The sequence below is a fragment of the Myiozetetes cayanensis genome, unplaced genomic scaffold (assembly GCF_022539395.1).
Source record: "Myiozetetes cayanensis isolate MyiCay16 unplaced genomic scaffold, myiCay2020 scf19, whole genome shotgun sequence".
Classification (NCBI taxonomy): Eukaryota; Metazoa; Chordata; class Aves; order Passeriformes; family Tyrannidae; genus Myiozetetes; species Myiozetetes cayanensis.
The window spans coordinates 2,367,648-2,379,590 of NW_026087400.1; the positions used below are offsets into that span (position 1 = coordinate 2,367,648).

The window sequence follows — 11,943 nt, forward strand, 5'->3', positions numbered from 1 at the left end:
CCTACAGCAACCCTGATCCCAGAGAGCCGCTGCACCGCCCCTCCAGCAATCCGGATCCCAGAGAGCCGCTGCACCGCCCCTCCAGCAACCCCGATCACAGAGAGCCGCCGTCACCGCCCCTCCAGCAGCCCCGCTCCCAAAGAGCGGCTGCACCGCCTCTCCGGCAGCCCCGATCCCAGCCAGGGGCTGCACCGCCCCTACAGCAGCCCCGCCTCCCCCCGCCAGCCCCGCCCCGGCCCCAACACACACAAGGACCGTCCCAGGTTGCGTCGAAGCAGTTTATTAGTGAGGAAGGAAGCGCGGAGGCAGTGGGGTGTGCCGGGGTGTGCGTGGCTGCGATAGGACCAGGGGCTCACGCCCCTCTATATCAGCCGGCGGAGGTCCTCGAAGTTGAGCATGTTGTTGGCTACATCGGACCAGGCTGCGTGGGTCGCGCCGTCCATCTCAGAGGCCAGGCTGTTGGTGCTGTCCAGAGCGTGGTTTGTGCCCCCGATGACTTCATGGCACTCAGGGCACTTACTCTTCTCCATTGCCCCTCCACACTCCCCAATCACATAGACATGTCCATTTTTGCACTTGAACCAGTGGCCACGGGGACAGGCAATAGCTTGGACAATCTGCACGCGCTCAGCATCAGAAATCCCCAGGCCTGACACAGGCAAGTCAGTCTTGATGTTCTCCATGTGAGCCTTCACTGCAGCCTCATCCTCCTCTGTGAATTTCTTTGCCCCTTCCAGGATCTCACGTGCTCTGGCAATCTTTGCCGCCAGCACTGGGGAGATCATCCTACTTGGAAGGTTGCACCTTACCAAGAGGTTCAGCAAATAACTCAATCTCTGGATCTCAGACTGCAGGTCAGAGAGCTCCTGTTCTGTAAAAGTGATGCGTTGCTTATCCAGCCATGCCTGGACTTCACCCAGGCGCTTTCTCAGCCCTGGCCTCTCATTCTCAGCGGTTTTGCTCACAGAAGCTGTTAGCTCTGCTACACGTTCGTAGAAGTTCAGCTGGTTCTCAATTAGTCCAATTCTCTTTGTGGACAGATCAGAAGCTTCCAGCATACTTTTCAGCATGAGGTACTTCTCCTGTAGATTGTTCTTCAGAACATCATTCCTTGCCAGTGCAGCCTTCAGTCTTTGTCTGCTAGACTCAATTTCCTGTGCTGAGCCTTGAATTTTCCGTTTCACCTGTTCTATCTCATCCACCCGCCTTTTCACACTGGTGCCGTATCTCAGATTCCTCCTGATGGGTTTTTGACACAAAGGGCATACCTTCAGCTTGACCACGTCATCATCTTTATCCATATAATGGTCAAAGCCTTGGGACTCAAAGATATGGCCACAGTCTTCAAGCTGTACAAATCGAGCATCTGGGTCATCCTCAAAGCCAAAAAAGATCTGAGTGAGTTCCTCGTGGTTACAAACAAGGCACTTGTTTGGGCAGGGCTCTCCACAGAATCCAGCACAGGGATGACCACAGGGCAGTAGCTTGGCACATGGCACGTTGCAGCGAGGCCTATTGCACGGCTCAGAGCAGAGATTGGTACACTGGTAGTGCTGGCACTGCCACTCACATGGCTCAGCACAAGGAACACAGCTTTCTCCACACTTCTTGTTACACTTACTGTGAACACAGTAGTTCTCGCATTTCATCTCACAGGGAGGGCATTCTGCAGTACAGGGCTCCTGACACTTGTGGGAGCAGATCAAGAAGCGCTTGCATGGCTTGTTACACGCCATATGAAATCTCCCTTCAAAGCAAGTATAACAGGAGCCTGAACATGCATGACCACATGCCAGTGTGACAGAACACTTAAAAGAACATTTCACAGCCATCTCAGGTTGCTTCTCTTGCCTCCTAGCGATCCAACATTCAACTGCCTGATTGTGGCCACATTTCAGAGTGGTTCTGACCCTCTCAGGACACTGGTTCGTGCATTGCTCCCCACAGGAATTGCTGCATTTGTGCCCACAGTTCAGTGTTTTCTGGCACTTTTCTAGGCACGTAAATTTACTCTCTGGAGTAGAGCACGGCACCATCTGCGTGTGGCCACACTTAGAAATAGTTTTCTCGACCTTCACGAGGCATCGTCCGCAGGGCACATAACACAGCTGTGGACAGCGGTGCCCATCTGCACAGAGCACCTTCTGACAAGGCTTCAGACACCGGAACTCTTTGTGCTCCATGTCATAGGGGTGACATGCCCTTGTGCAAACATGTCCACAACTCAATCTAAACTCACAGGGACGACTACAGCCTCCCTCCGGGACTTTGCTGAAGTCTGCAGCTGTGGATACAGGCGTCTTGGTTTCGGGGTGGTTTTGACAGCAAAGCATCAGTGAGTGGCCAATGTGATCTTTCTCCCGAAGGGTGTGAATGATCTTGCTCCAGAGAGGAACCTTGCCAAGCATTCTCATGTTCCCAATACAGTACAGCCCTTTCTTAGCTCTGGATAATGCTACACATACCCGATTAGGAATCTGCAAGAACCCAATTCTCTCCGCTTTGTTGCTCCGCACCAGTGACAGCAGAATAATATCATTCTCCTCCCCCTGGTACTTATCTACTACATGAACCTTCACACCTGTGAAGATCTTTGCTGGCATGAGCTTACGCAGACAGAAAAGCTGTCCAGTGTAAGTGGTGAGAATGGTGATCTGAGAAGGTTGATAATCCTGGTACAAGAAGTACTTGCACAGTTCCACTACAAACTGGGCCTCATGTGGGTTCTGGTGGCTTTTCCCTTCCTGGATCTCTTGCTCAGGAAAGTCATGTTCCACAAAGAAGAGGTTAGATGAGACGCCCTGAAACAAGAGAAACGATGTCAAAGAGAATTCTACCTTCTCTCCCCCCCAGGCTGTTTCCATGTCCCGATTATCCACCGACAGGAGGACTCTTAAGGAGAAGACTACAATATGTTTGGTTGGATTTTGGAGTGGTGTTTATTTCCAGGGTCCACCATCACTAATCCCAGAAGAACTACAAATTCCTTACCTGATTCTGTACCACACATTTCCTTGATTTGGATCTAAATTTCAGTAAGTGAATTTGAGCTAAGAATTTGAAATCCCTGAGCACCATATTTTACAGAAACTCATTTAGCCTGTAACAGGGGACAAAAGCAATTGCTTGGACTTCTGAAAACTCACTTTTATGTTCTCATAGTTGAGGACAGAGGGATGGTTCTCCAGCTCCTGGTATATATGAGGACTGATAAGTCGGGCAATTTCAGGGCGCATGCGGTGCTGAAACACAAAGCAGCTTCGTCAGTCTTGAGGAAGGAGCACCATATTTCCCTGGCAATACCCTGTTGTTCCACTCTATAGACTGTGGCTGAATACAATGCAGGGATGACTTTTCAGTAAGAGGCAAGAAGGGAGCACTTCCCAATCCCTGCTCTCCCCTGCCCCATTGCTGATACCACCATCACCTTCGGGAGCAGCAGTAGCAGAACACCTTCAAGGCAATCACTTGGTGATTGAGTGCTGGTTTTCAGTGCTGGTTTTCAGTGCAAATCTAAGAACACTTACTATAGATAACAAAAGTCAGCATGTCACCCTAACCACTACTAGGTTACTACTTCTAGGTAGTTTTAATACAGGAGTCCTGGTGGTAGAATTAACTTCTCTGGGCACGAACAGAGATGATTATAGAAATTTAGCTATAAATATCAGGAAGCATCCTGGAAAGAACTGAGCTGTCACTCTCTAAAGTTCTGGAAGTTTCAGATGCCAGAAGAGGCTATTTTCTTTGCACTAAAAGATATGGAAACTACAAAGCTGTGGACAACATGAATAATTGGAAACATACTGGAACACTGTTTGTGGCAGTTTGACAGCTCCTACCATTCTTCTCAGAAATTAAATAGTACATTCTTTTCTTTTAGGCTTCTCTTAGAATAGAAATATAAACTTTAGTGTATTAGAAACTTAATGCAACCTAAATGCAAATGCAATGGAGGTTTTTTACAGCTCTTCCTTACTTGGTATTTCAGACAGACAAAGGGGAAATCCACTTTGATCAGCCGTTCAAAGAGAGAGATTTCCAGACTGAAGTTCTTGGCCAGGTCATATACATTTGCACTAGGCTGCAACTGAAAGAGAAGGGATAGGAGGTCCACGTTCAAGCACTTTTTCTATGTGTTAGTACAATTTTTTCACTCATTTTCTGTCATTGGTCCCCCACTGAAAGACCAGAGGCTGGATTCTTGCAGAAGTGCTAAATATCAAAGTTAGATACAGTCACAATTGAAGCACATATAAAATTGTATCAGTTATACTAAAAAAGACCTATCCCACAGGAGCTCTACTCCAAAACTACAGGAGACAGGGCCTGTGATATCTGTGGAAACGGTGGAGCAACAAGTCTTGGCAACCTTTCCCACACGATGCTTGGCTGAAAGGTTCTAGCTCATTTGCACAGCAGTTAGAGGCATTAGTCAGGGAAGTTACCTGCTGGTGGTCTCCAATGAGGATGAGGTGCTGGCAAGCTTTGCTCAGAGTAGTGATGGTGTGAGCCTCGAGCACCTCTGCCGCCTCTTCTACGATGACAATTCGCGGCTCTACTTTTTGCAAGATCTGACGGTATTTGGCAGCACCTGAGCGAAGACAAACATTAGTAGAATATAATTACATGCAAGCAGTATGACAAGAGTTTTCAGGGAGAGGCATAGGCTGTGTCCCAGAAAAGGCTGAGTTCTTACCAAGATTCCCCATTTTCAAGACTCGGCTTTTTAAATTCTAAAGCAGGGATGGCTTTGATAGGAAGTGAAAGCATGTGGGGATTAGTCCTGTGCCTGCCTTGACCCATTTTCAGTGCTTTCTTCAGGCATAAGATACCCTCAATACATTGATCTACACATATAAATAAACCTTAAATTGTCTCTCCAAAGGGACATACTGCAATGACCTTAACACTACCATCACCAGAGAGTGCTGTGGGGATAGCAGTGCAGATATTAGCTGTGCCTCACCCAGGCAGAAGTGGTGCATTTCTATCAGAAGAATGCTGCTTGAGATGGGGGGAGTGCAAGAGCGCACAGAAACTGCTCGTGCCACTGACTGACAACTCTCACAACGGCCACATTTGCAAAGGGCTAATGCAGAGTCTGACAGGCAGTGAAGCAGCACATGATACCAATCTTTTGGCAACAAGGTTCTTTAACCATTACTGGAAGCAGTGCAATACTGGTTTGCTTCCTAACTGCTGTGCACCTGTAGTTGTCATCCCCACAATTTTGGCGTCCTTGAGAATGCAGAGATCTTCCTGAAGCTTCAGTTCTTTCAGCCTTTCTGCTGCCACCTGATACTGCTGTTCATGGCGCAGAATCCTCCGTCGAATAAAACCCCGGTAAGTCTGCAGCCAAAGCCTGAGAGGAAAGAGCCATTAATTATCACAAAGAGCAAGGAAAACAGGGTGGAGATGCAGAACTTCCAAGTGGATTCAGTTCAAAACTTCCACCATGTCTTTTGGGCAACAGGTTATTACTATCTGTACTTAGTCCTGAACACACACACGCAGAGGGGGGGTGACATCACTGCCCGTGCAGTGCAGGGAAAGTAAGAACAAGCATGTTCAGACAAGGAGCTGAACAGATATGGGCAGAAACACTGTGTCTTGACAGAGTTTGCAGACTGGAATGATCCTGAGAAACACTTGCCTGACACACCCTGCAAAATAGCTTTGTCACCTGTAAAGCCTCCAGCGGGAGCTCAGGTCAAGTTGCCACACATCCTGAATAGCCTCGGCCTCTGACTCTGCCATTGCATCCTGCTTACGTAGCTCAACCTTCATCTTCTGTTTCATTTTCCTCCTCTGGCCAGGAGTGATCTGCAGAAAAAAATAAGCAGCTACAGCACAAAGATTCTTCTGTATTAGCACCCCCATGTTATTCTTTACACAGTCAAGCAGAGCCAGAGCATGCTAATGCAGGCAGTTACCTCCCACTGCATGGTCTCCTGTAGTGGTTGAGGTGTTCCTTCTTCCTGGTCCTCCAGCTGCATAGCCAACATCACACTGGCTAGTCTGTGAACAGCTCTGTGATCTTCCTCCTCCTTCCTCCTCCAAGGCTTTGCTGGCTTTTCATCCTCAATCATTCTCTCAGCTTCAATCAGATCAGCCATCTCTGGGATGTTCAAAAGATCCTCTTCCGCTTCATCTTCCCACTCCTCCTCTCCCTCCTGCTGACCATCTGTGAGAATCACCAGTCACATGCAGTGAGCCACAGCCACTCTAGCAGAATCACAGTGCAGCAGTCACTATATGGAAATCAGGGTTAATCTTCTTTCCACTCCCTTACAGTAACAAATTGTTCTGTGCCTGTTAAGCAGGAGTGTCTCTTCTGGCACACATGCATTGCTTAGGCAAACACACCTGTAGAGAGGATGGGGGTGGGGTGGTGTCTTTTTGGTGTTTAGTTTGTTTTGGTTTTTACCTGGATTTTCAGCCCATATATTCTCTTCAGCATTCTGGGTAAAGACAGATACACCGAGGCCCAGCCACTCCAGAATCATTGAGTGCTGTGAACCACTGTAGTAAAACTCCTTGTCATCCTAATATAAGGAAAGTCAAGTCAGCCAGGCCTATTGCACTTCAGAGTCTTAGGATGATGCCAAAGCAGCACCTTGCAGCAGCAGGCAACTAGGACAAGTACCCCTGAGAGACCCTTCAGAGCTAGAAAGTCCAAGCAGCCCCAGACCTTCAAAAAAAAGCACCCCTTCTCCCATTCAGTTTAAGGGACTTTCATGTGGGTACTTGTATTTGTATGCTGATAAAGATCACTTAAAATCTCTGCAGTTTAAAGGAGCAAAATTTAAAGCCCCTGCTTGCCCTGCCTGATCTAGACTACTGTCATTTGGCACAGCTTGCTATTCACTCCCTCACTTTCCTAGTGAGCCAAGGGAAGCTAAAAGGATGCGTCCTTGGGGAACTTCAGACTCATTAGCAGAAAGAATAGTAAGCAAACACTAGGACTGCTTCACTCAGAAGAAAGGAACCTCTCTTACCATTCCCTTCATCAGACTGGCCCAGTGCTGGGGCTCAATGTAGGCCTCCAGGTAGCGCTCATGCAGAACTCCGTAGGTTGTGCATTCCAGCTGCTTTGCTCCTACCTGGAGCTCCTTCTCAGTCTCGGCCATCTCACTGGTTATCTGATCAGGAGAAAGAGAAGGGAGGCAGGGTCACACTCAGAGGAACAAAGTTCAGAAGCAGCAGGACAAGGAACTGACAGAAGAATTGAGAGGCCGACTTCAGCGTAATGCAAGGTGAAAGCCCAGGTGTGCAGGAGGTTTAGTTTTCTCCTCCAGTGCAACCCAGTCCATCATCTCCAGTGAACCCTGCACGTACGTTCGTGTAGGCTCTGTAGAGGTGCCCTGGCAAGTCATATCTGAAGTTGCAGTGCTTCCTCAGCTCCTTCAAGGTGAACTGCTGCAAGACCTCACTGCTACTCCTGCCCCCAACACGCACTATCCCGTTTTTCTGGAATGAGTATATTCCTGTGAATGAAAGAGAAATACATTAGTACTAAAAGGGCAAGCTCTATTTTCTGCAGCAGGAAAAGATATAAACACCCCTTGACTGCAAATGCTACAGTAGACTGGTCTGAGTGGTTTTTTACTTTGTATCAATGAGGTCACACAAAAAAAAAAAATCAACAATCACAATAAAAAAAAAAAAAAAAAAAAAAAAAAAAAAAAAACAAAAAAAAAACAGCTAAGCAAAAGGGCAGGTTAACGTGCCATAAGATGGGCAGACTAAGAGTTGTAGCATAATTTCCAATTACAGGTTCTAATAACAGGTTGCCCAGAGAAGCTGTGGATGCCCCATCCCTGTGGGTGTTCAAGGCCAGGCTGGGTGGAACTTGGAGCCACCTGGTCTACTGGACCTGCCCACGGCAGGAGGATGGGAACAGATGATCTTTAAGGTCCTTCCAACTCAAACCATTCTATGATTCTACCTGACCCTCTGTCCTATTTGCAGGTACTCTTACCTTCTAAGAACTGATCCAGTGCGTGGTTAGTGTAGCAGACTATAAGGATGGGACGTTTCTGGACGGTGCTTTGCCACACGTGCTCATTAGTCAAAAGAGCCTGAACAATCTTCAAACCCACGTACGTCTTCCCTGCAAAGCAAGCTCAGAATCAGAAAAGGGTAATCTACCTCTAATTTCTACACAGAAATTATCAGAAATAGATACAAGACTGCCTTCTAGGCTGCCAATGTGGTCTGTACCAAGAGAAATGACCCCAGGAGTAAGTAGCTTCTGTCTGTAGCTGAGCAAGGCCATGCTCTGCAAGAACGTTGTCTTTTGGATAATACTCCAGATCTGGACATGGGGTCTTCTCTGTCACTGCATTCCCCAGCCTGCTCTGAAAATGGCTTCATACATGACATTTGGCTGTACATGAAACATCCACATGCTACTGGAATGCAAGCACTGGTGCTGCTGAATTCAGGCACCATTTAAAAGAATTAAAGTTAATCTTGTAGTATTTATTCACACATGGGTTCATGGCTGAACACTCCCGGTGCTCTAACATGCTGTGAAGATAAACAGAGTGCTGCACAGCAAGAGGTACCATGTTCTCAAAGGCGATTGACAATTTTTTCACCCCCTTATACAAGCAGAACAACAGTGCAATTGGGGTCTACTTGCATCCAGGTGGGCAATGAGCAAGATCAGATAAAGTATTGAGGATATTACCTGTCTCCACAGCTCACACCAGCTGGGCCACTCAAATATTGATTAGGCACAGGACCAAAGCTTTGGAGACAGTACAGATGGCTTTCTCTGAAGTTAATCTCCCTACATGGGGGAATCAAGGAGAATGCCTTAAATTACAGAGACTTTATGCAAATATTTCTCACCAGTCCCAGGAGGTCCTTGGATAATAGCCAGCTCCTTGGTGAGCGCAAGATTCAATGCCTGCATCTGAGACTCATCTAATCTCAAGGCTTCCATTGAAAGCCACTGCTTGGGATCCAGAACGCGGACGCTTCTCAAACTATCAGGGCACATCTCTTCATCCGACGTCTCCACCAAGGGCGCCAAGTTGTAGGCAGTATCCTTTGTCAGGTACGCTGGTTCCTTCACCTGTGCATCGCATTCCACAATGTACCTCTGGAATGGGATATCCTCTTCCTGCATTTCCTGCAACCCTTCTAACACGTGCCGATAGGCCTCAAAGTAGGCAGTTGTCTCCACCATGAGGAAGGAGTCCGAGGGCTGAACCTCTGCCAGCAGCGCCTGGCTCTGTGCGTCAAAACAGAGCTCCACAACCCCGTTGGCGAGTTCTGCAGTGTCGCGGTTGGAAACAGTAGCAAATAGGAAGGTTTTGAAGCGATCTTTGGACATGCAGACCAGCGATCCGTAGAGCAATCGTTTAGAATTCCGCCACTGGACAAACTTCAATGGTTTTGTGTCAAACTGGACCTTGTACACGATGCCAGTCGAGGCGCAACGTGGGGCAATAATGTGTGTGTCTAAATAGATCCTGATATCGTCAAATTTCTTCTGTCTCAAACCTCTGTCGCCAAAGCTCCGCAAAAGCTCCAGGATACCTTCCCTTAAAGGCCTCACAAAGTCTTCTCTCAAAAGCCGAAAATGGGTGTCAAGATAAGTGCCGGTGCTCTCGTATCTTCCAGAAACAATATTGGGACGTAGAAAGGGTTTCTCGTGACCGTGTACCTCATTATGTGTTGGATAAATGGCTATGGTACGATAGTTTTCTTCTTGACCATCAATCTGAGGCTGCATAAATGTACAGTTATCAGCCCTCAGTGTGCCTTCACGTTTCTTCTCCTGCAGATGCTGCATGAGCATCTGGACTTTACTGAGGTTCTTCTCTGTCTCTTCTGTGATGTCCACACCAGAAGCTCTCAGGGCATTTATGGATGCTGGCAAGATTGTCAAGAGAATGGAGACTTTCTGCACAGAGCTGGCTGGGAAAGTACCGATCAGGTCCTGAAGAAGTGAAATGATGTTGTCAATATGCACTGGGTACTCTTGCCGTACAGCAGGATCTACTTCTGTTACCATCTCAGACACATACTGTGGCAGACAGATCTTGAGAAAGTTGGACTCCTTCACCAGTCCAAGAAGCTGTTGGATACTCTGCCTATCCATTCGGGAACTGCATGCTTTTCGAAGCACCTGGCAAATGAGCTGAAGGAAGCTGGGTTTCATAGCTGTTTGGGAGAGAAGTTCCTTCAGACCCGAATGGGAAGCAAGCGTGATGACAACTTCTGAGGGGTCTTTCTCAAGGAGACTTTCCAGGAACTTATAGCCAATCCTTCTGGCTTGCCGAGGCTGCTCACGGAGGTGGGCACCACGTGGGGTAGCGTGCTGGGAAAAATGAGGATTCTCACGAGGCTGCATCCTCCTTTTGCTACCTTCATTTTCCCATTCATTCATCAGCCCTCTAGCTCCTTCTTGAGCTCGTCCACCTTGATACCTCTTTCCCCTGCTTTCATTTTCTTGCTCATTCCAAGGTCCCCTGGCCCTCTCATGTGCTTGTCCGTCTTGATACCTCCTTCCCCTGTCGTGATTTTCTTGCTCATTCCAGGGTCCTCTGGTCCCCTCATGTGCTTGTCCAAGTTGATAACTCTTTCCTCTAAATGCACCTTTTTGCTCATTCCAGGGTCCTATGGCCCTCTCATGTGTTTGCCCACCTTGACATCTCATTCTCCTTCCCTCATTCTCCTGTTTAGTCCCAAGTCCCGTGGCTCCACTGTTGGCCTGTTCACTTTGGATTCTTAGTTTATACTTGTTTGATTGAGGAACCCTCAATCTCTCCTCTCTTTGCCCAAGTAGAGGATTATAATGACTGTCTTGGGAGCTTTCCCCTAACTGAGCTGTCTGGCCCAGTACATTATGTGTTCTGTATCTGCCTCTTTCTGTAAAGCCAGAGTTGTGATGAAATATACGCCCTTAAAAAAAGAAAAAAAAAAAAGAGTCACTGCTTAATTATCAATCAAACACATTAATCTGCCTCTAAACACAGATGCATGAGCATATTGACCTGACAGTCAGAATACTTTGAACATTTAACATCAAGTTAAAAAGCTACCATTATATTTGCACACAGACTTTCAAATTGTTGTCTCCTTTGTACCCCTTTTTCTAACTGCTAAAGACAGTGACATGCATAGAGTTCACCTGAACTGTGAAAAGACTAAGAAGCGAAACCGCTGTCAGAGAACTGAAAGCAGAATTAAGAAAAGACAAGGATGAAGATTCCTGCTTAGGACAGCATTTCCTCGGGAGTTAGTCATCACTGAAATAATGATAGAGGCAGCTGACTTGAACTGACTCTATATGGTACATTTAAAACATGGAGCTTCCAAACAAAGTCCAGCTTCTGGGAGCAGTGGGAAACACAGCCCATAGACCCTTCGTCAGGCTCCCCAAAGAATGCTCAGGGACAATCACCACACCACTTCCTCAAACGGGCTCCAGGGGCGACCAAGGAAATGCTGAAATTTAGCATTTAGAAAATCAGAAAAAGAGTTCGCCGAAGGCAGGAGAGGAGCAGCGGCCCCCCTGTACCAGCACCACCCCTCCTGCCAGGAGTGACCCTCACCTGTCGGCCCAGCTCGGGGCCGCCCAGCGCCGGGCTCCTGCCCGGGACCCTCCATCGCTCCTCGGGGCTCCGCTCCAGCTCTCCGTGCCCAGGGCGGTGGGGCCAGGGCGCTGCTGCCCCTCGCACACGGGCAGAGCCGCGCTGCGCTCCCCGCACGCCCCGCCGAGCTTCCCTTCCCAGCTGCCCGCGAAGTTTCACTTTTCCAGTTCCCCGCAAGTCCCGCCCCGCAGCCCCCGCCCGCTCCCGGCCCCTCTCCCTCCCTCCCGAGGCAAGGGGAGGGGAAAGGGGAGGAAAGGAGAAGGGAAAGGCAGACAGCACCCTACCAAACCCCCCCGGCCGCGCCCAGCGCCGCCGCTTTCGTTTTTCT

General features: G+C 48.2%; 1 protein-coding gene across 1 annotated transcript; it reads right to left on the minus strand.

The window, feature by feature from the left end:
- Nucleotides 1-264: 264 nt before the first annotated feature.
- On the minus strand, nt 265-11,750 carry ZNFX1 (zinc finger NFX1-type containing 1). Its single transcript, XM_050313807.1, has 13 exons — nt 11,577-11,750; nt 8,863-10,923; nt 7,985-8,116; nt 7,342-7,490; nt 7,002-7,145; nt 6,431-6,548; nt 5,937-6,187; nt 5,687-5,826; nt 5,211-5,365; nt 4,449-4,594; nt 3,980-4,090; nt 3,147-3,242; nt 265-2,801 (listed from the first exon to the last, which is right to left on the minus strand). The coding sequence occupies exons 1-13, from the start codon at nt 11,629-11,631 to the stop codon at nt 363-365; spliced, it is 5,997 nt and encodes a 1,998-aa protein (XP_050169764.1). The 5' UTR covers nt 11,632-11,750; the 3' UTR covers nt 265-362.
- Between the last annotated feature and the right edge of the window lie 193 nt (nt 11,751-11,943).